The following is a 23,586-nucleotide window of genomic DNA, read 5'->3' as shown; positions in this document are numbered from 1 at the left end:
TGGCTGAAATGTGGCTGCCAATGTAACAAGGCCACTAAGTGGTAACTGCAGCCCCAGGTTTCAATTTGCCATCAAAAGGCCCCAAAAAACATGAACAGATCTAACTTAATATCTATCCTTCATTAATGCTCTCTTTTAAGTTTTAAGCAGTCATTCCCTCGCTCCTAAGCAATCTGTTCACTTCAGTTGAGGACACTAAAGGGTGCAGATGAAAACAGGACAGTGTCACTCACTGATGAGCGAGCTCGTCCACTGACCGCAGTTTGGAAACGCTTAAACAAGCCTCAAAAGCAAATCGTTGAATGATTTGCAAGGCAAATTATGCATGAGTCGAAACTGATTCCTGGAGACTGAGACAGGGCCAGTGTGCATTTCGGCTGCACAATCACCCTTCATTTTCGACTTGAAGTGATGATAAATCAAGATATAGCGCTGTCACATTTTGATATGAGGTCAGAGGTCAGGGGGCTGGGGTCGGTGACAAATGTATATCTTGTTTAATAACCAATATTCACAGCCCAGTAAACAGCAAGAAAACAAGAAACCAAAGTATGAGGCCATTTACACCGTTAACATGAGTTAACATGCATTTTCTGTGATCAGATTGCAGAAACCACATGTTAACGCCAGGTGTAAATGGAATCAGGCTGAAGTGATCAAATACAATCAGATTGCAATCTGATGGCAGAAACCACATGTTAACGCCAGGTGTAAATGGCCTCTATGAGTTTGGGAGGAATGTGGACAACATGAACAGGTCTTCTCAGACTTCAATGAATGCCCATATTCATGCTCGCAAACAGCTGTGAGACACGGGTCACAGACACTCCTCCGCCTTTTCTGCCCAAGTGTGTGTGTGTGAGAGAGAGAGAGACAGAGTGTGTGTGTGTGTGTGTGTGTGTGTGAGAGACACACAGTGAGTGTGTGTGAGAGAGAGAGAGAGAGAGAGAGAGACAGAGAGAGAGAGACAGAATGAGTGTGTATGACCGTAAGGTGATCCTGGCTGCTTCTCTGTCCAGCTGCTGCTAGAAGGAGTGAAGGACTACTTGTTGTGATACTTGTACTTGTGTGGGTGAGCTACTGTGGTCACACAGCTGCTGGATGGGTGCGTGTTTCAGAACTGTGTGGGTATGTAACGCACCGTTTGCACTGAGGCTAAACCATAATTAATTATTTAATTTCAAAGACTGACAACAGCACAGGCAAATCAGATGCGTTAGTTTAGAAGAACAAAATGACTAGCCCTGTATTTGCAAAGTCCATCCATTCATTATATGAACGAAAACAAATGGAAATCAACACTGTTTCAAGATCAGCATCAGATAGGATCTCCTATCCTGAAACACTTGATACATAACAGCCCTGATCTCCAAAGGCAGCAACTAAGTCCAATCCGGTCTTAAGCTGCTTTCTCACTGGGAACGATTGCTTTCGTTCCGTTCCGCACCCGGGAACGATTGCACCCCCCCCCCCCCCTCTCCCCCTCTGGTCAGCTTTCACATTACAACATTTCTTCCGCGCTCGGAAATGAAACGGAGTGCACTTGCGTCATCAACTATGCCTGCAGTGTATCCTCGCACGTGTGTTATCTATGTGGTTCGGAACGGTTGGCTTTCACACTCGCAAGTGTTCCGTGCCCGGGCACGCCAAAGCGCTCCCCAGACCACCTTTTCAAGTGGATCCTGTGTCACGGTTCCCCGTTGCACGCCCGGGCACAGAACGGAACGCAACGTTCACACTCGTCAAACGTTCCGAAACTGGGGTCAATTTGGGGACAAGTGTGCTCGGGAACGCTACCTGGGCACCAATGTGAAAGCATCCTTATGTACCGAGCTGTACTTTTCTGTACTCATTTTTGTCATCGTTTAGTCACCTGTTGTTGGTACAAGTATACCAGGATGAGATCCAACAGGAGGCACTTGCCTAAAGTACACAAATCATTACTGGTTGTCATCGTCTCACCTACTGTACTTATTCATCTAACCTTCTTGTTAGGATTACGGCACTCTCAACTGCTTGTACATGTTACACAATATTAAGCCCTGCATGAAGGACACCCTGCTGTATGTTTTAGTACTAATAAACAACACACCAAAGTCCACTGATATTATTTCCAAGTACAAGTCCGAGTCATTTATTTGGAGTACTTGCCGATACCAAGCACCGATAAGAGAACTCTTCATTATACACCACAAACCGTGCAACCTCTTCCAACAAGACAATATCCAATAAGTGCATCACTGTACGAGCCACCTGTTTTTAAACATTTTGATGGATTTATTACACACAGTGACATGTTGGTATTTTAAGACAGTTCAGGCTCCCAGGCTCCAGCCGGTGGACGAGCATGCGCAACCAACAGCATCAGATCTATATAGGCAAGGCATTGACTCACTTCACCGGTGTGGAGTACTTAAATTTTAGCCTGGTATCATCAGACACTACTACACAGATACCTATACCTATACCGATGCCAGCATCAGTGGCAGTGCAATCCTTGTTTCCAGACTTGACTTTTTTTTGTCTCGATTCTTCTGGATGTGAATTGAATTTTCAGAGTGTACTGTACCTAGTCTCTTAAAACAGACTGTATCATCTACATCCGGCGAATGCAGCTATATACAGTCTGTACGTTACACCCCCAGAACATGCACAAGGAAGTTGGGAAAAAAACCTTCAGACTGGAAGGAAGTTCTACGGAATCCGACCAATCACGACACGCGAATGCGGCATATTGGATTCTGATTGGACTAATGAGCGGAAGACCCGCCTTTCTGCCGGCATATTGGATTCTGATTGGACTAATGAGCGGAAGACCCGCCTTTCTGCTTCCCATTCCGGTTGGTGCATGATTCTCCCCCACGAAGTACAGACGGTATGGCGGAAGCATTTGAAAATTGCGGAAGCCAACTCGTCTGTTCTAAGAGACTATACTGTACCCTACCTTTCCCCACCAAACATCTTGTTGTATGCAAAGCAAATGAAAATTTAAGTTCCATTGATTTAATTTCATAATCAATAAGCTATAACAGATACAAATAGTTATTGGTATTAGTTATTATTAATCATAAAACACACACACACACACACACACACACATATGTTCAAGCAGATTTCACCCTCTGCCCACAGTAACAGGGTCATGTCACACGTGGCTGACCTTGCTCAGCTCCAGGCTCTGCTGCAGCTCTTAGACAAAACCTGTTGTGTGCTCCAGGCAGATTCCCCCTCCCCTCTACTCTCCCCTCTCTGCCTATTCACCTTATGCAGCCCCGCCCACTTGACCCATTGTATCCCAAAACGCTGGCTGTTTTACCTGTTAGTTTGACTCACATTATGAGTCAGACTAGGTTTATGAGTCACAGCAAGTGTAAATACAATCGGAACTTGCGATTGTATTTACACTTCCCGTTAGTCTCTCATTCCAGACGGTCTCTTCTGAATAAGGTGAATAAGACCTAATGACAAATGTTAAATCTTGACTGTCACTCTGTTTTCATGTATATACACTGAGATGATTGCAGTCTCCCTGCTAATTCTGTTTACAGGGATACGTAATGGCTAATACACTTCTGTGAGACAACTTCCCCGAACCCTCATGGCTTCATTTATGATTTGGTCACCGTTTCGTATTGGCTTGAAATTCTCTGGTTAAGACGAGATGAAGAACGATGTTATTGATGCAAATTCCTTTCTACAACAATCCTCATAGGAAGATGATGAGCCTGTGAGTGCGTTTAAACCTAGTATGTAAATGGCTGCCGTGACTGAAGCCTCTCACCTGGCTGTGCATGTAGCTAAAGCGCCTCACCTGTCTGTGCATGTAGCTAAAGCGCCTCACCTGGCTGTGCATGTAGCTAAAGCGCCTCACCTGGCTGTGCATGTAGCTAAAGCGCCTCACCTGTCTGTGCATGTAGCTAAAGCGCCTCACCTGGCTGTGCATGTAGCGGAGCATGAAGTCCAACAGGAAGGACTTGCCCTTGCGGAAGGCCCCGGCCACAGACACCACCACCACGTTCAGGTCCTTCACGTGATCCTGCAGGAGGATCTTCTCCAGCGCCGCTGCGTCCAGCTCAAAGCTGTGCTCGTCCTCGTGGGCCAGGACGATTTGGACGGGCTTGGCCTGCTCCTCTTCTTCCACCGCCTCCTGAAGACAACAAGAGTTTCTAACCAATCAGGGCTTTCCCTGGCTTTGAGAGGCTGAACGGTCACGTGACATCTCTTAACCCGGAAGTGATTTCCACGCCCCCCCCCCCCTCCCCCTCCCTCCCTCCAAAAATCCTTATATAACGAGTTTTAAGGCTGGAACCAAGCCAACCCGTGACCTACTGGATCATGAGTGACCATAAAACATTTCACTTGGAGCAAAAACAAAAAATAACAGAATTTAGCCAGAGGCAAACGCAAAAAAAGCCCCAAGAAATATCAGAATGCCCCTAAAAACCATGATCACGGGGCAAAAATCCCCCCAAAATTGAGATAATGTTCTTTTCATTCATTCAATTAATTTCCATTTCCATCTCTATAACACACACACACACACACACACACACACACACACACACAGGTTGCCAGAGGAAGATGAAGAAGAACACACTCAGAGACAAACAGCACTGTATGCATTTTACTCCCCAAAGTGCTTTTACATGAATACCTCACATTCACACCTATCAGTATTCACACACCGATGGCGTCTGCAGCCATGCAAGGCGCCAACTGCTCATCGGGAGCAGTTAGGGGTTCAGTGTCTTGCTCAAGGACACTTCAACACACTACGGGGAGGAGCCAGCCTCGAACCGGGAACCTTCCGATTCCCAGGCGACAGCTCTACCACCCGAGTTAATGCCGCCCCCTGCACTGTTGTTCACACTACACTTTAACAACGTTATGCACTAATTTTTTTTTTTTTTTATAATTTTGTGAATGCCCCCAATTTTTAGACAGTGGGGGCAAAAGTCGCCGTCAAAACATGTTCTTAATTTCCTACATTAAGCATGTGTGTTTACTAATCACCGTGCACAAGTGTGTCTGTGACAAATAAAATAGTTAAAAACAAGGCTAGGTCGAAACCTAGCATAGCATTAGAAAACATTCACTTTAGTAAACGTAATAGCCCCCCCCCCAACCAGATTCCCGACTGCTCGTCTTTCTTGGCGCAAGGCACTCTGGGTATTAGCGTAGTTATGGAAGCAGCGCTGCCGCCATTTTGGCCTGAAAAACATTAGCCGGAGGCATTGACTGTGTCGCCAAGTCTGTCCAAAATGGCGGATTAGCTGTGTGTTGAAGGTGTCAGTTCTTTGCAAGTTCGTTGGCAACAACAGCTGAGGAGGCGCGATGTGCTGGATGCCAGGCAGTGTTGGATAGGTACTTTACAACCTGGATTATTTTGGACCAGAAAACGTTGATAAATATCCCTTTAAGAGCGCAGTGCATCATGTGTGTAATCGCCTACTGTGGCTAATGTTAGCGGCTAGCTAGCTATGTTACATGGCAGTAAAATGCCACTGAATGACCAAATAGATATAACTTTTAACCATTTCGAGTAACACTGTTTCCATACGGATCACCAGCGTTAGTTTGTTGTTTATAAGCATAACGTGGCTATATTTGTCACGTTCTCTATCTAACTCTGATACGCTGAAAATACTGGGAGGCGGGCCATAGCCTCTCTGTCGATGATTTGATTTGACAGTTCTGGGCACTGGCGTTGGCGTTGGCCAATCCTGGCGTGTTCCCCCCCCAAATCGATTGTGTTCTGGCGCAAAGCGAGTGGCTTCCAGGACGAACAGGCTCTCTGAGGCGCGCGCCACTAACGTTATTTTAGAGCAGTGCAGTAAATACAATATTCCTGGAACGCAAGTTTAACGAAACAGTTACATGTCCTCTGCATTCTACATCAAACAAAGACATTACTGTTTGTTTTATTTGGTATGTTACATACTTATTGGCCAAGTTGTGTTCGATTCAGCCAGGGTACAAGGGAGTATAGGCGGCCATCTTTTCAAATCAAGTAGAATACCATTTTAGGAAATGGCAAGCTGCAACAATAAGTCACGTTAAACCGGACCTTGTACCCCTAATTATTTGTACAGCGGGGCATTCAAAAATAAGGTGGATAGTTTAAAAAAAATCCTCCTTATGTATTCTTCTAAGAGGTCTTGGCCCTAAGCCAACCTTGAGGCGTTAACTTCCTTTACATCAAAGTAAGAATGCAGTGAGTGTACAGAGAGGTGACAACGGAGAGGGAAATCGTCACTCAGTTTCTGACATATCAGATCTCAGTTACGTGCTTGTGAATACTGTGAGCACACAGCAAGAAACACAACAACAACACATGACAACATTATTACCTCTTCCTCCTGGAGTTCTTCATCTGGTGAGGGGGTGAGGCTGTCATCCGTGCCCGAATTCGAGGACCGGGACCTGGGAAGGGCTGTCCGGCTGGCCTCCTCTTCGTCCTCCACGTCTTCGGGCCTGGCTAAGGGAGGCCTCTGCTTATGGCGGAAAATGGGGACATCCTCCACCCCACTCAAGCCTTTAGACAGTATAGAAAGAGAGAGAGATAAGATTACAGCCGGTTAGGTAAGAAAACACTGCATGCTATAGTGCTGACAATGGACATAAAGAGCAGAGGAAGGAGGAGAAAGAGAGCTATCTGGGTCACTTTTCTCAAGGGTCCTTTTCCTTATCGTGAATGTGTTGACTTGAGTCGACTTGAGTAAATGCCCCCAGTGTGGCGAAAAAGGAGCTACCGTGCAGCAACGTGAATCTAGGATAGCCTATATGGGTCAAATTGTAGATGGGAATGATTCCAACATTCTGTGCTCGGCTAACATGTTTGTTTCCCACTCCGGTCTTCCCATCTAGGTCAGGCTCGGAAATAGCCCTGCACTGAAAACACAAAGAGTTAGCGGGAAGAACAGGAGGGGAGGAAGTTGAGAGGATAACGTTTCACATCTGTCTCCTCAGTCGTGTTGGTATTTCTGCAAAGGTCTAAAGAACAGAGCTGCATGATCAACACTTAACAAGTATCATCATTGGTGCAAATGAACGTGGTCCAATATCAACACTCAAGTGGCGTACCAAAAGGTAAAGTCCATACAGGCACTGGCCTGTTTTTGTTGGTAGCAATATGAAGGAAGAATATCACAATTTTCAAGAATATAATGACAAAAACAAACCTGTAAATATTTTAGTGAAGTGGAATGTGCCATTTGCCAGCTGTTTTTATCCAGGACTGCTCCAACTTTCCACAAAGTTGTTTTCAGTCCTCTACGGCAGTGTCTCTCAATTCTTTTCACATGAAGGACCCCTAAACTGACAAAGATTAGACCACGGGCCCTCATTTGATAGGATTTTGTCCCACGCTCCCCCATATGATAATAAGATCAATGCTTTTAGATGTTTTATTACAGAAAGTGTATAAAACCAATGACCAAAATAGTTATTGTTAGGGGTGCACCGATCGATCGGCACGCAATCTGTATCGGCCGATTGTGACCTCAAATATGTGATCTGCTGCTGCAGATATTTCTTTATTGTCGCCGATCGCATAGCCGATCATGCTGCGCGTGAGAAACATGAGGCAGCCCATTTTCATGTCTTCAATGTCCAACGTTTAACTTTAATATTGTGCTCTAACGTTTATATCATTGTGTTGCAAAGCACACGCTTTGCTTTCGTCAGCCGTACTTTCCGTACTATAAGGTATAAGGCGCAGCAGCTAAATTGAATGATTGTTACAAGCCGCACTGGACTAAGCCGCAGGTGTTTTAATGTTTAAAACTGGTCAGGAGGAGGCGTAGCTCCTGCCTGTAACAGAGATCTCCGTGTCTTATCAGCGGAGACCGTTTTGAGTCCGATGAACAAATCAATCAAAAATACTTCACTACGTCCAACATAGGCTACAAGATTCGTTTCATTCCATTGAATTTGGCAGCGCGGACGAAACATGGGTGGAACGAAACATGCAAATTACATGTTTTGCATCCTCATCGTCGTAACACAGCCAGTTCTCCATCTTTTGAAGCATGATGTTAGATTACAACGAGCTAGTTGTGTGGCTTAGCCTTTCAAAATGTTGCCGTTAAGTTTTTAGAATGTAATACATAGAATTGGGAACGTTACATTCAATTTCATTCAGACTGTGTTTCTGGCTCAATCGCTGACTTTTTTCCCCCGGAGCGAGGGAGGGTGGTTGGAGGGAGGGTGTTTTACAGTAGTGGCTGATAGAGCGTAGTGGCACAGTGCTCCAATCAGGTCGCGAGGCACATTTTTTGCAACATCATCCAATCAGGGTCTCGCTCTCGTAATGTCTGTCTTACTCTCATTCTGTCTCTCGTACCAAAATCCATAGATTTAGGAGGTCCCCTAGTGGCCGTTAGCTGTAAAAATCCATAGATAAGCCGCACCGTTATATAAGCCGCATTTTATATGTAAAATGGAAACTGTTCTATAATAGACTGCTATAAACAAAATAAATATATATATATATATATATATATATATATATATATATATATATATATATATATATATATATATCGGTGATCGGTAATCGGTAATCGGTGATCGGTCGATGATCGGTTGGGCAGATATTTCTCATAGGTGATCGGCAATCGGTGATCGGTGGCAAAAAACGTGATCGGTGCACCCCTAGTTATTGTGTTACTTATGAATGGAATTATAGTGAAAATAAATTACCCCCCTTTTGGCTGGGAACCCCCTGGAACCCCCGGACCCCCATTTGAGAACCACTGCTCTATGGTGTTTTATCGACATGGACAAGATGGAAAAAAGGCTGCTTTGCCTCAGATGTTATCATGGGTCATGTGTATCGTGGTGACTGACCACCCTATTTCATTCCTTTCCAGTCAGGCGAATCACTCCAGATCATTTTCACGTGACCTCCTTTCCAGGTATGGAGCCACTGACGCAGGGATAAAGATGCCATTCCTTCATGTTCTATCAACTCTCCCTCAGCCGTTTACTTTACACACAGAGTCCACTGAACACTGAACAGGTAGGACAACAAGTACGAAGCATTGCTCATCCAGACTCTTGAAGTGATTATTAGCCACTCAACCATATAAGGTTGTGGTGCCACAGCGGGTGTTACTAATACCAACCAAGATCAAACCACGCTTTCAACAGCAGCACCCATCCCTTCCCGTTAACGTTAAGCTCCTGCCATATGACAAATACAGACAATGTACATGTCGGCCATTTTCAAGGTGGGGCTGGCTCCAATTCCCTAGAGAATAATTTTCTAATTATAAGTCTCTAAATAATATACTAATATGATTATTAAATTCCCAATTAGGTCGACTGTTTAAGTGCACCTACATCATTTTGGACAATAAAGTTTATTGTTGAATGTCCTGCCTCCATTACATATATTTGTCACGAGTGTTTGATATTTGAGGGATCATGATCGGCCGATATATCGATATTGGATTTTTTTTTTACTCCCGTATCTGTCGTTGGGCCCTAGTTAGTCTGACTCACTGGAAGCTGGCTGCGGGTCTAAGCTCTGCCATTGGCTCCGGCCATTTCAGTCGGAGCGAAGGGAGATCACTTTCCGCTCCCTGCGTGTCGCTCTCAAATCCCTCCGCCGCTGTGAAACAACAACGCTAGCCGCTTGCTAGAAAATGGCAAGTTTTGACGAAGATTTGGATTGTGCAATAAAGCAGGCCTGCTTGGTACTTTGGGTGGATGGTTGTAAAGATAACCGAGCCTTTTTTCCCGCTAGACCAGAGTGAGAGTAAGAGCAGCCAGACTCTCTCCTGTGCTGGTGGTACAGTACGAAACAGAGAGATCTGGCAAGCAAGACTGGGCCCTAGTGAACAGAAACCCCAAAAGATTAGCCAAACTACCTACCGACTCATCATCTGAAGAAAAAGGAAGAGGTTGTGTCCTAAAGTGCACACACTAAAATGAGTTTGACACCCCTGATCTATAGTTGCAGGGTGTTTTCCTGTGAAATATGTGCTAGATCAGACGCCTAGCTAAACTGGAGCTTTACAGATTGCGAGCGGCTTGCTGTGCCCAGTCTGAACAAGCTGATCCATTAACATTGGTGCTGGGTCTGAACACACACATGCATACGCAGAGGGTGAATTGTGAATGGAGATGGCTTCCCCATGCAGTTATTTACTCGGTATTTGTGAAACAAAATCACTGAAGTGAAAGTTCCGTCACAAAACTATATTGTTACGTATCGCTGCTCATTTTTAAGTGGGTATACTTCAAATCCTCGAGCTTACTAATATATATATATATATATATATATATATATATATATATATATATATATATTAGGGATGTTCATTTTGAAAATTTTCCATAATCGAAAATCGGGAAAATTAACGATCAATTATCGATTATTGATCATATTAAGAATATTTTTTTATTTCTTTTTACCAAATGAATGCCTATGGCAGAAAATACGAAAGACAACGTGTTCTCCTCAATGAACTCTTTATTTCAATGTGTCTCCTCTCCAACACTCTGCTGTCCCCGGCGCATGCCGGTGTGAATTCCCCATGTTTAAAACAGTTTTGTTGGCACAAAGGCCCGTGCCCAGCCAGAAAACTAGAGACTATATGAAGCTCCACCTCACGTTAGTCGGCTGTGCAATGGAGTGGGGCGAGGAGGAACGAATTCCACCCAAACCTAGTCCACAAAAAAAAAATATATATATATATATATTTTTTTTAAATAATAACAATAATCGATAAAAATTCCACATGATCGATTCAATTCCTTAACGATCAATTATCGATTTTCGATAATTGATGAACATCCCTAATATATATACATATATATATATATAATCTGTTTTTCTTAAGCTGTGGGTTAGATACAAAAAAGAGTAGCCAGTCCTGTTATCGAGATTTTAATGAGTTGTGCATGGTCAATTCTTTGGTCCACAGACGATGGAACCTCTGTGAAGATAATCCAACAGTAAGAAAGCCAAAACAGGGTCCGCTAATTTTGCTGTAATGCCATCTCCCTCTGTGCCAGTTCCAACGGCTTTTGAGGAAAAACACATAGGGAATACAACAAACACCAACTGTCATGTCCATGCTTCCAGCAATAGCTCAGCATGGGACGCAGGCAAGCTAGGTTGGATGAGGCTTCAAAAGGATTATTTACACTCCAGTAGCCACTAGGGGTGTCACGATACACTCAGTTCACGATACGATACGTATCACGATACTGGGTTCACGATAACGATACGATACGATACGATTTTAACAATATTTTTTTAAACTTGAATAATGACAATATATGACTGGAAAAGTAGTACCGTATTTTATTTGAAATGCACAAATACAAAACATGCTGTTGTGGGAAATTGTTATTACAATAACAACTAGAAAAAACATGAGATTGGAGATAAGGCTTATCTTGAAATAGAATGAGTTACACCGTCACTTATATTTACTTTGAACTAAAAGGTTTCTCAGCAGTATAAATTCTCATTATGCATCTTCAGTTTTTCTTCAAACTCAAACAACAAGACTTTTCTTAGTCTATTTTTTATGCATCTTCAGTTTTTCCTGTCAAGTAAACAGTTTTGCCAGAAACTCAATTGAATGGTTTCTCTCCTGTATAACTTCTCATGTGTCTCTTCAGAGACTTGTTCAACTGAACTACTTTCCACACATTGAACTTCAACAAACAAAGACGTTTCTTTGTCTATTAAATTTTTTTTTTTTTTTTTTTTTTTTTTTTTTTTCACGATATGAGATTTCATCTCAACGATACATATCGTGACGTTTTACTATCGCGAAATTTCGTGGGACGATATATTGTGACACCCCTAGTAGCCACACAAATGTTGTTCATGACTTGAAAATGAAGCTAGGCAATGTAGGTTATGTGTGTGACTGTCTTCCCTTGTTTTTTTTATACAGCAATATCCTGGCTGTGCATCTAATAGTTTAGACATCTGAAGTGAACCCACCGTCTCAAACTCTGTGTGTGTTTAAATAAGAGAGGGGGCTAACAGGAGGTGAACGGGAACATAGAAGACATCAAAACAAACTCCCACACAGAGTGTGCCTTACTCAGACCCTCTTCACAGCAGCCATTATGTCAAAGCAGTGTAAACACAGCAGGTGTAACAATTAATAACATTAATGAGGGCCCTGTTACTGCAACATCCAAATAGAGTGGAACTAATCATTCATGTTATAATTGGTTACACACCTTTTTGCCCTGCTTTAAGACCTCAAAATGGCTGCAGTGAAAAGGGCCCATTGAGGGCTGATGCCCCTGAAGTGGTGATGCTACGCCTTCATCTGTCGTCACTCTCAGTCTATGTGAAATTCTCATAACGGAGGTAGGAAGACACATGGCCTATAAAACTTGTTTATTGCAAACTAACCCTAGGCTATATACTAGTTCTACTCGCCTGCTCAGCACATAAATTAGGATTCTTACAATGAGCTGGCAAACAGGAAAGGAAGAGATCAAAGCACTTCCAAATGCAGACCGGAGGTTTCTCCAAGACTTTTATTTCAAGATGGCATAAGATATTAAGTGTTTAAATGGACAACAATAAATGGAATAATAGTGCGATAAACTGGTAGACAGTGCTGCAAATCGCCACGGTGGAACAGCAACGCTGTCCTAGTATTATTTGGAGAGACCACTGACTGCATGCATGGGACAGTAGTCTCTCTCCCTCTCCTCATGCACTCACTGAGCTGGCTACTTCACGGGGCTCTGGGGAAGGGGGGGGGGACAATCCGCTCCTGTGACTAGGTCCGACCCTAGTGTCTCCTCCGGATAGTAGGAGGATCGCGGGAGCGCGCATAGCTCACCATAGCTCACCATAGCTCACCAATAGCTCATCATGTAACAACAAATGTTTATGTATTGTATAATATTGAAGCGTGCCATTATTCCTATTCAATCTAGTAATAATGTAATAGTCTTAATTTGAGTATAGAAGGTGATTCCCAATCGTGTGATGTTTTTGTCTCTCTGTTGTTTGTTGAGGACTGCAATGGAAATAAGCCAGTGCTTATTATAGCCAGGCTTTATTGTGTTTTTATCCTCGGTGATTGTCTGTGTTCCCCTGTATCTTTGTTGACATTCACCAAATAAAGTCAATCAATCAATCAGTCAATCAATCAATCAATCAATCAATCAATCACCAAAATGTGTTCATACATACACCGCCATCCGGATGCCCTCTAGATGACTCCCGAATTCCAAGGCATGTCTGAAAGCAGCTTAATGTCAGTGAGTGCATGAGGACAGAGACAGAAAGCCAGCGTGACAGATTATTATTATATAAATAGTCGATGTGAATGAGCGAGCAAAAAAACATCATGCCGTCTCAGTTTTTCCAATGAAGCGCTTCAAACCTGCTCCCCTGTGCGACTGTGCGTCAGCCAACATGTTGCTGGATTGAAAGGCTCATGCCTCTGATCCGATTTCCTTTCTGCATAGCTTCGCACAGCACACACATTTAATGAGCATTTTCGGACGCGAGGGTCGTCCCACTTCCCAGTATTGGACATCGCTAGGTAGGGTATCTGGTTGCGTTCATGCCTTTGATTTAACGTTTACACAGCGTTTGTGAAGATTCAAGGGCAGAACCGCAAATTCCAAGTAGCGTCAAGTCAGGCAGTATAAAAGGAAAACTTTGGGGTATAACCTTCGCAATAATGGCAATTAAATAAAGTAAAGGCACGTGTAATGTTTTTTTGTGTGTGTTTCGAAAGACACAGAACAGAGATAAACTGGAAGAATATCTGCTCCCTTCGAAAAGTCAATTTTAACCTGTAGTGAGTCGACCATTCTGATTTTTTGTTACTAAGTAATACAACATTTATTTTATTTTGAAGGTAAAAACGTCTAGCTTCCTGTATTCTGTATAATTCTAGTAAGTTGGATGCATTTTAGGACTGAACATAGCAAAGACCTGTTTTCTTTGTAGTGCTTGCGACTCGAGGAAATCGATGCATCTGGGCGTGAGTTCAGTTGTAGGGTTGTTTAATTAATTACTAACGTTATGCGCAAACGATTATATGCCGTGAACGTTAAGGCCTAAACATGGTCGTCCGTCCGCCTCGAATTGGAGCCGTCTCGCCGTCTGGCGGCGCCAGCGAGCCCCACATGCTCGGACGCCACTACGCCCCGCCCCCCCCCCCCCCCCCCCCCGCGGAAGCTCCGTGTGAAAATGGCGGAGATTGTGTGCCAGGCAGTCTGAATGAAATTGAATGTAACGTTCCCAATTCTATGTATTAAATTCTAAAAAACGACCCTCAACATTTGGGAAGGCTAAGCCACACAACTAGTTGTTATAATCTAACATCATGCTTTGAAAGGCGACTTTACGACGAAGAGCCAGGGCAACGGCCAATCACAACTCTCCTGCAGCTGTCGTCACGCACGTATCGTCGCCGTGAAGTCACATTTTCGAGCAGCCCCCGTCAGCCGACGGCGGCCCCTCCCCGTAGGACGGCGCTCCACCCGCCGTCACACGGGGAGGGCGGGGCGAGGCTCTAACGGACGACCATGTTTAGGCCTTTAGGCAGTCATCGCCCATTATGTATTTTTAGTTTTCACAACTCCCCATTGTGTGGTCATGCCCAAATTCCCCCACCCCCGCCGCCCGCCCCCTCTCTACTTTACAAACTCTGCGGAGGTGCTACTCATGTGTGAAAGGGTACACTTCACGTATCATCCGGGGCAGGCTCAGTCGGAAGCAACCCTCACCTGATCCTGAGTTCATGTGTGAAAGTGGTACACTAGTCTGCTCTGAGTCTACGAGGCTGCACACAAATTAGTTGAGTGTAGGACATTTACAAAATATTTTGGGGGCAACTTTTGCCCCCACTGTCTAAAAACTGGGGGGGGGGGGGGGGGGGGGTGCATTTAGAAAAATTTGGGGGCATTTAAAAAAAATAGTAATTAGTGCATAAAGTTGCTAAAGCGTAGTGTGAACAACAGTGCTGTTTGTCAGTGTGTTCTTCATCGTCATCTTCTGTCAACCAACTTGCTGAGCATGTGTTGGAGATGGAAATTAAATTAAATTAATTAAATTAAAAATAAAATTATCAAAATATTGGGGACAATTTTTGCCCTGGATCGTGGTTTTTAGGGGCATTCTGAGATTTCTTGGGGGCATTTTTGCCCCTGGCTAAAATCCTACACTGAACGAGTTCCCAACATGGCCAGCGCAGCTCTCAGCATGATGAAGTGGCTCTGCAGCCACAGTGATCCAACACAAAGGAACTATTCTGCTGGGACAGCAAGGAGTCCGTATTGCAGCAGTGTGTGTGCATGTGCGCGTCAGAGATACTATAAGCATGCAAGGAGGCTAGTATGCTAGATGCTGCTTGGTTATAAAGAGGCGTGTGTGTACTAATCCCAGTCCTCTTCAGCTTGCAGAAAATGGGGACAGAACTAAAATTAGCCAAGTTATTTCTTATCTTATGGATAAGAAACTCCAGTCCCAAAACGGCTCTCCCCTCCCCAGGCCCATGCACTATATATGAGGTAGACCTTGATAAGGCACTTGATAAGTCCACTTACTTATCCAGCTGTCTACATATGGGAGGTTGCATAGATTTAAGGGGCATCTTTCTTGGCTTTTCTAAAGGCTTAGTTGGCAACATCACGGGGTTGGGTTTGTGTGTGTATGGCGCAAACAGTAGCTAATCTTTAGTATAAAGGTCAAGGATATATACAGTATATATATACACACACCGTATATATATATATATATATAGTATATAGGAGTAGAGATGAGGTTACTTGGATCATTTAAGTTGTATGCCAGAATAGGCTAGATACTACATGATCTTCATTACAAATATTCTGCAAGTAAGATTTGACATGTTATACAGTCTCTTTCATATTGTGGGTTGTTGTGACATTTCACATTTTCAATTTGGAGTGTCAAATAAAACAATAGCGGCCTTAGGCAGCGTTCCCATACCCACTTGACCATGAAATTGAAGGATTTATCAACTACTGCCAAGGTCTTGTTTAGTGAAATTCAACGATTGCGAATTGGTGTGATTTTAGATATGACTTACTTTGGTCAACATTAGACGTGACGCCCTATTTTTTTGCTCATGTTGTTGTGAGGTCAGAAAAATCATGGTGAAATCATTTTAAACCTGCGCCTATATCAACACAAATCTCCATCTAGTTTTTGCACAGGATTAAACCACAATCAATGACCAAGTACTTCCAAGGCCATCCATTTATTTTCAATGCCCGTGTAACCTTGCTTGGATTTGACTAAGCAGGAAAAACCACAACAATCCATGCAAAAATCCTCTCTCTCTCTCTCTCTCTGCTCAAAACCTTCACCTCCCCTCTCCACTGTTGCAATGCCGATGATCAGTGCCAAGCAGGGTTTTCAACACCCTCTGCCAGCCTCCTGGCATGCAGGCTACGCATTTTAAACGACTGGGAAACCATCTGATGTCTAATCAGGAGCACACGCGAGGGATATGTGAGGCAACTTCAACCCCATGCGGGTATGTCAGACAAGACTGCAGAGACACAGTTTCTGAAAGAGAATGAGGAATCCGCCGTAGCCTATTGAAATGCAGGCAACTTGACTCGGCCTCTCTGGACCCAAGTCAAGCAGGGCAAACGTTCAGTTGCAGCAAGCAGAGATCCGAGTCTGCGCTCCAAGGACAAAGTGCAGAGTAAGGAGGACAGCCGCTTAGTGAGTGTATCTTACGGGAGCTATTGCCACAGAGGCAGCTGGTCTGTACGAAAGTAGACATAAGGGTTATCATGATGATAGGGGATTTTTGATTATATCTGTGATGATGACGCCCGTGAATTATAGGCACATTACCTGATAGAGGCTACAATTTCTTTACGACCGGCACTGCCAGGAGTTACAAACTTTGCCCCAACAGTTTTCAAAGTAATAGGTTAGCCACTAGATTACATTACTCTGGACTTTTAGGATAATAAAAATATTCAACTGACGTATAAGATTTCATCCTCTTAGTTGCCACTCTAGTTAGCACAACAAACTGCATCCGTGGAGTAGGCTATGCATGCACTAACGTTGCAAAAAGTGAGTAAATTGGGAGCACAAGCTGGACCGCATGATGACATCTGGCAATGTGCTATCTATCTGTCTACATGTATTTTATTGTACGACTGCAATGTAGCTCAGCCCGTTAACGTGCACAGCTGACTGCAAGAAACACAAGCATCAGGTGGCCATGTGGTCTTTGAGGCATCATCACTCAATGAGACACATGAACATGAACTATGGGCTCGGGTTTATTTGTGTAACAACAAGCTACAAAACAAACAGTCCACGTCTTTCCATTTGGTCTTGGTAATGACATGGCGTTAACTCGCTCGTCTCATTTTCTGCCAATGAAATAAATACACAATTAAAGGGTCACACACTTGCTGACTGTTTGGTTGCATCCCGAGGACGAAATTAGCTTCAAATGGGTCTCCTGGCAAACGGAACGGACTAATAATAGTGTATTTAAAAATAACCGAGCCATAAGCGGGTTGAGAGGGTTTAACGTTAGCTATACTTTAACGTTACGTGGTTGAGGAGTTCAGACTAGTAACGTTGATGAGAGAGAGGCTCATAATGTGAAGAAAAGCCGTTAGAGGAAGCTGGTTGCGCTGCTGACTGTTCCAAAGTTCAGCAGCGAGGCGCTCGTTATGTTATGCCACCCCGCAGGCAGGCAGGGGCAGACGGGACGGACACGCCGGGAGGACGTGACACTGCGGGCCAGGTGAAAGTGACGGCCACGGCTGTGGGACTGAACAGCCGGTTAGCTTCTGACCGCTAACGAGCCTAGCCCTACTAGCCATCACAACACAGCACAGCCTTCACTCAGCCAGCAGCAGTGCCGCAGGGTCCATTTAAAAACATTAGTTCCTGGCTAACGGAAAAGCGGCTTTGTCACTGACAAAACAAAGGTGACAACACGACACCGTAAATTCTTTTTTTTTACCGCTGCCCTCAACTCATATCGTCTCACTGCAATACATTTGTCACAAACAACATCATTACCTTCGTCAATGACGCGGCTTTTGCAGTTTGGTTCGAAGTGATTTCTGTTCCTCAGCCCGCTCACCTCCGCCATCTTGGTCTAGTAAAAATCGAACGTGGCTGACGTCAGAGAAGCTTTTTTTCTCCTCTCGCCTTCCAGTCAAGACAAGTGCATTGCGCGCGCACGCGCACACACACACACACACACACACACACACACACACACACACACACACACACACACACACACACACACACACACCTACACACACACCTACACGCACACACTCACACACACACACGCACACACACACACACACACTCTGCCCGAGCGAGTCGAGCCTGCTGCAGCTGGGGCAAGTACACCGCACTCTGCACTGGAATGCAAACCATTTTTGTGAAATAACTGTAGGTATTGCAGAATCAAATCAGAGAAGATTATCTTTTCCCATGGCAAAATAAACTATAGCGCCATCTAGACTTTTGAGCATAGGGACACACATTTACAACTTTGTACATCGGTCTGGGGGAACTGTCTGCTGGACAGCGCGTTCACAGATAACTGATAAGCAAGTGACCCCCCCCCCCCCCCCCCTCTCCGCTACATCTGTGTGTGTGTGTGTGTGTGTGTGTGTGTGTGTGTGTGTGTGTGTGTGTGTGTGTGTGTGTGTGTGTGTGTGTGTGTGTGAGTGTGTGTGTGTGTGTGTGTGTGTGTGTGTGTGTGTGTGTGTGTGTGTGATTGTGTGTGTGTTTTGGTGTGTGTGTGAGTGAGTGAGTGAGTGACAGAGGATAGGAAAATATTGATAGTAGATAAGTAGGCAGACAGTCCCACAGACAGATAGTCCCACAGACAGACAGACAGACAGACAGACAGACAGACAGATAGTCCCACAGACAGACAGACAGACAGACAGACAGACAGACAGACAGATAGTCCCACAGACAGACAGACAGACAGTCCCACAGACAGACAGACAGACAGACAGACAGATAGTCCCACAGACAGACAGACAGACAGACAGACAGACAGACAGATAGTCCCGCAGACAGACAGACAGACAGTCCCACAGACAGACAGACCGACAGACAGATAGTCCCACAGACAGACAGACAGACACACACAGACACACACACACACACACACACACACCACCACCACCACCATCATCATCTAAAAAGGAAGTAGGCTGTCTCTGTTTCAATTTTTCTCACACATTGGATGAGGCCACAGCTATGCTTTTACGTGTGATTGGGCTGAAACTTTCAGGAAGTGTAAAGAGCACCCATGTGGGTGACCTGATTTTTTAATTAGGTAATTGCCCTAATTACCTAATGATGTGATGTCATCAGTGATGATGTCATCAGTCAGTGATGTCATCCTTCCTGGCTGAGGCTATTAGTTCAGTGATGATTTCATCAGTGATGTCATCAGTGATGATGTCTTGTGGTCACTCGAGCAATTGTGATGTCATCAGTGAGTGAGGTCATTTCTGATGTTGAATTTGTCCAGAGTTCCATGAGTGTAGCTAGAGAGATAACAGAGAGACTATAATCACAACAGTCATTCTTCTACATTCGACTAAATTATTTTCAAAAGTGAGACTTCTATAGCAACCACAGGGAGAACTGAAGACAATGACCTCAGCAAAAGTTGATAAAAACAGGAAGCGTGCCCACTGCCCAGACACTGATTCAGCTGAATAAATCACCCAGAATGATTCAATCACCCAGAATGATTCAGCACTTGACCATGTGACATCCGCCGTGTACAGCCGCTTCTCGCCATCAGCTTGTTATCCGGTTAGAAACCTATGCTGCTACATGTCCAATTGATGTAGATAGGCTAACCTGGCCACTTGTTAAGTGAGAGCTGATCCAGGATTCTGTACTCAATTGCCGAGCAACAGATAACTGTACCCCCCCCCCCCCAATAAATAAATAAATAAAATAAAATAAATCTCACTCCAAGCTGAAACTTGCAGTATACCCACTACAATAAACTAGACTACACCACTGGATGTCACGGTTTACCCACCTTCATTTTACCACTTGCCTACACATCACTGGTGAAGAGGATGATGGATAGTCTAATGCAGTGGTTCTCAAATGGGGGTCCGGGGACCCCCAGGGGTCCTTGAGGGGGTTCCAGGGGGCCCCCAGCCAAAATGGGGGTAATTTATTTTCGCTATAATTCCATTCATAAGTAACACAATGACTATATTGGTCATTGGTTTGATACACTTTCTGTAATAAAACATCTAAAAGCATCAATCTTATTATCATATGGGGGACCGTGGGACAAAATCCTATCAAATGGGGGTCCGTGGTCTAATTTTCATCAGTTTAGGGGTCCTTCATGTGAAAGAATTTGAGAACCACTGGTCTAATGGTGTCACATAGCCTACATGTGTTGCCCTATGCACACGACTTTCACTATCTTTTCCTGTCATTATTATTACTAGGCTACCACTGTTTCTATCATTATCACATGTTATTCATTAGCCTATATTTATCTTCACATTATCACATGTTATTCATTAGCTTATCTTCACATTATCACATGTTACTCATTAGCCTATATTTATCTTCACATTATCACATGTTATATGTTTGATATTTATCTTCAAAGTGATCATCACTCCATCCACTAAAAGCATCATCATCATTATATCGTCAACATGATCTGTATCGTCTCAGACATCATAAGCTATCCTCCCAAGAATGGGAGATAAGAATGTCGGAGGAAATTGGTATTCATTTCCTCAATATGTCTGGACTGTCTGTACACTCACTTTGCTGTATTTTGTCTATTGTATTCCGAGTACTGGAGTTCTATTCTGTAGTGTAGATATACAGTGCAGTACTGTATATTCTATTCATCTAGAAAGGAATTTAGCGGACATAAGCAACATAAGCTTAATCTTCTATGATTTATCTCTTTAAAATATGTAGCTCTAATATTATATAAATAATCCCTAATAATCACAACAGTTCAAAATCTAAGGGTTTCCTTTGAGAACAACTTTCGCTTTAATTAGGAACAGTCCACTCTGCTGTAAAGATATCACGTGTCTCCTATCTTCTGTAACACAGAGATATGCTGTTCTTCACAGAGATACGCTGTTCTTCTTAACTTTATGTTTTTTTTATCTGCTCTCGTTGGACCTCACAGCTAAACATAAAGTCATAAAGCTCTTCACCTCTGAGGGTCAGCTCACTTCTGCTGTTTACCCAGCTGCTCTCATCCAGCATCCAGTAGCCTACCGCCACTGTGGAAAGAAAGACAGAGATACACAAATGGGAGGGCAGCTTTTCTTGAAGTCTTGTGATCCTGTGTTATATTCCCCTTGGCCGGGGAGAAGTGGGCTTTAAACCGTGGTGCAATACACATCATAATAAAATAAAATAAATATACTATATACATATACTATACTAAATATACTATATTTACTAAATATACTGTGTGTTCCTGTTTTAGTTTAAAGATATGCTTGTGTAATCTTATTTCCAATTAAATGATGAGAGGCAAATGCCAACAGAGCAGAGCGAGAGTCAGCAGAAAGTGAACCACCTCTTTTGGTATCACTTTTAGGCCAAGAGGTTTGAAAAATTTGATTTTCTTTTTGATTATAGGCTACTCTGGAGCTTAGAGTTTTGCCCTTCTTACAGCCTTAATATAGCATATTTATGTGGCTTATACAGTTACTTGCCACATGGAGACTCACCAGAAACAGGCCTGTGCCAAATTTTTGACCCAACTCACAGTTTAACGTGTCAGAAGACAGAAGTTAACAAAAAAAAAATGTTTTTAACAAATATGCTAGTTGGTCACCTCTGACGGTCCTGTTTGCCTTTGCTGCAGCAGTGAAGTGTGTTTGCTTTAGCAGCTACCTCCCAGAGTCGTGTATATAGAAGAGTCGCGACATCTCCATTCACTCCAATGGACCAGTTTTTTACTCTCAAGAGTTCCAGGAAGTAAGGTGCTGGATTAAGCAGCACTGTCGAGTTGCAGCAAAATGGACAGTTTGTGTTGTACTTTGAAAGTTTTTATTTATTTATTTTAATCAAATTGTACAATATCAGCTTTATTTTAGCATTCAAAAGTAGCGCGAGACCCCTTCCTGGCTGTTCATTGGCTAATGAGTCACGCATTTTGGTCCTCCGCTGACGCCACTCTCTCTCTAAAGTGCTCTGCCCTAATCCTAATGTTCATTCAAGGTTGGCTGCCTGCCTGAAAGAGCTGCTGTTTGGAGAAAATCATCTGACTTGACCTGCACACACACACACGCACGCACGCACGCACACACACACACACACACACGCGCACACACACACACACACACACACACACACACACACACACACACACACACACACACACACACACACACAGGACACACACACACACACAGGACACACACACACACACACACAGAGAGAGGGAGAGGGAGAGAGATCCTGTAAGCTGTAAGGGAACACAAACAGACAGAGGAGGGATTCAGAGCTGGCCCTAAATGCCCCAGCATAATGGACCAATCAGATTTACTGCACCGAGTTGACGAACCGTGATTGGGTGTCTGGGATTCGCTGGACCGACACCCTCTCTCTCACCCACACACACACACACACACACACACACACACTGCGGGACTTCCCCACATATCCAGGGGATCCTGCTCCATCCTGGACTTAGATGTGACATTTAGAAGTCTCTGAAGGACTGTCCAGTCTTTTTCATACCACTCGCCATTCAGAGTCATACAATGCTTCAGGTCAAGATATCTTGCTTCTACCAAGTGAAAGTTTGGACTGTGGACTGCCCAGTTAAGTACTCCAGAGTAGGGGGTTCCCTTTCTGTAATTGTTTATATATTATTATTATTATTAATTCTTTAGCATGGGATATGTTTTGTTTTCCAGGTAAAGCTTAATATCGGTACAGTACCAATCAAAGTCCTCCATTTGACATTGGTTGGACTTTATGCTAGTAGAGACAGACTTCTGTTATTTCTGCATATTGGGTAATTTGGAGGCAATTTAACATTTTTTGAAAGTCTTTCAGAAACATCATGACTTATAGCCTACCAGCAAAGGCCATGCTGGGATTGGAATATGAGGCAATAGGATCAGGCCCTCTAAGGGGATAAAGAGGTACTGCATGGCAAAGCTGATATAGAAATGTGAGCTATAACAACAATTCACCTGCCTGCCAGCAAATGGCCAAGTGAGTATGATCATACGAGATCACTCCTTCACTGTGTTTGCTCTCCAGGTATCATACTGTACATGAGCTCGACTCCTCCTCCCACCCCCTCTCTCAATACACTACGAAAATGGGAACAGAGAGAAGGATGGGGTTACAAGAGTGACAGGAGAGATAATTGTTTTTTTTAGATTGAGAGAGAGAGGGAGAGAGGGAGAGAGATATCTGGTACAGTATCTCTGTGTTAATCTGTGTCAGTGCTCTTCTCTATTCTTAGCCCGGCTCAGCGGCCAGCAGAAATATGAGAGACACACGTGGGCACAGCGTCGTCGTCAGGCACTGATACATTTAGAGAGGGCCACAGC

At 43.8% G+C, this 23,586-nt stretch overlaps 1 protein-coding gene across 1 annotated transcript in view; it reads right to left on the bottom strand.

The window, feature by feature from the left end:
- LOC310789226 (atlastin-2-like) overlaps positions 1-18,168 on the bottom strand; it is a 28,862-nt gene extending 10,694 nt beyond the window's left edge. The window contains exons 1-3 of the mRNA XM_083650819.1: positions 18,041-18,168; positions 6,351-6,535; positions 3,932-4,147 (exon numbers count right to left, since the gene is read on the bottom strand). Coding sequence (XP_083506945.1) covers positions 3,932-4,147; positions 6,351-6,535; positions 18,041-18,113 — 474 coding nt within the window. The 5' untranslated portion in view covers positions 18,114-18,168. The remainder of the gene's footprint in view (positions 1-3,931; positions 4,148-6,350; positions 6,536-18,040) is intronic.
- Between the last annotated feature and the right edge of the window lie 5,418 nt (positions 18,169-23,586).

Source organism: Poromitra crassiceps (assembly GCF_964638095.1).
Source record: "Poromitra crassiceps genome assembly, chromosome: 14".
Taxonomy (NCBI): Eukaryota; Metazoa; Chordata; class Actinopteri; order Beryciformes; family Melamphaidae; genus Poromitra; species Poromitra crassiceps.
This window is presented reverse-complemented; position numbering and strand designations above follow the sequence as displayed.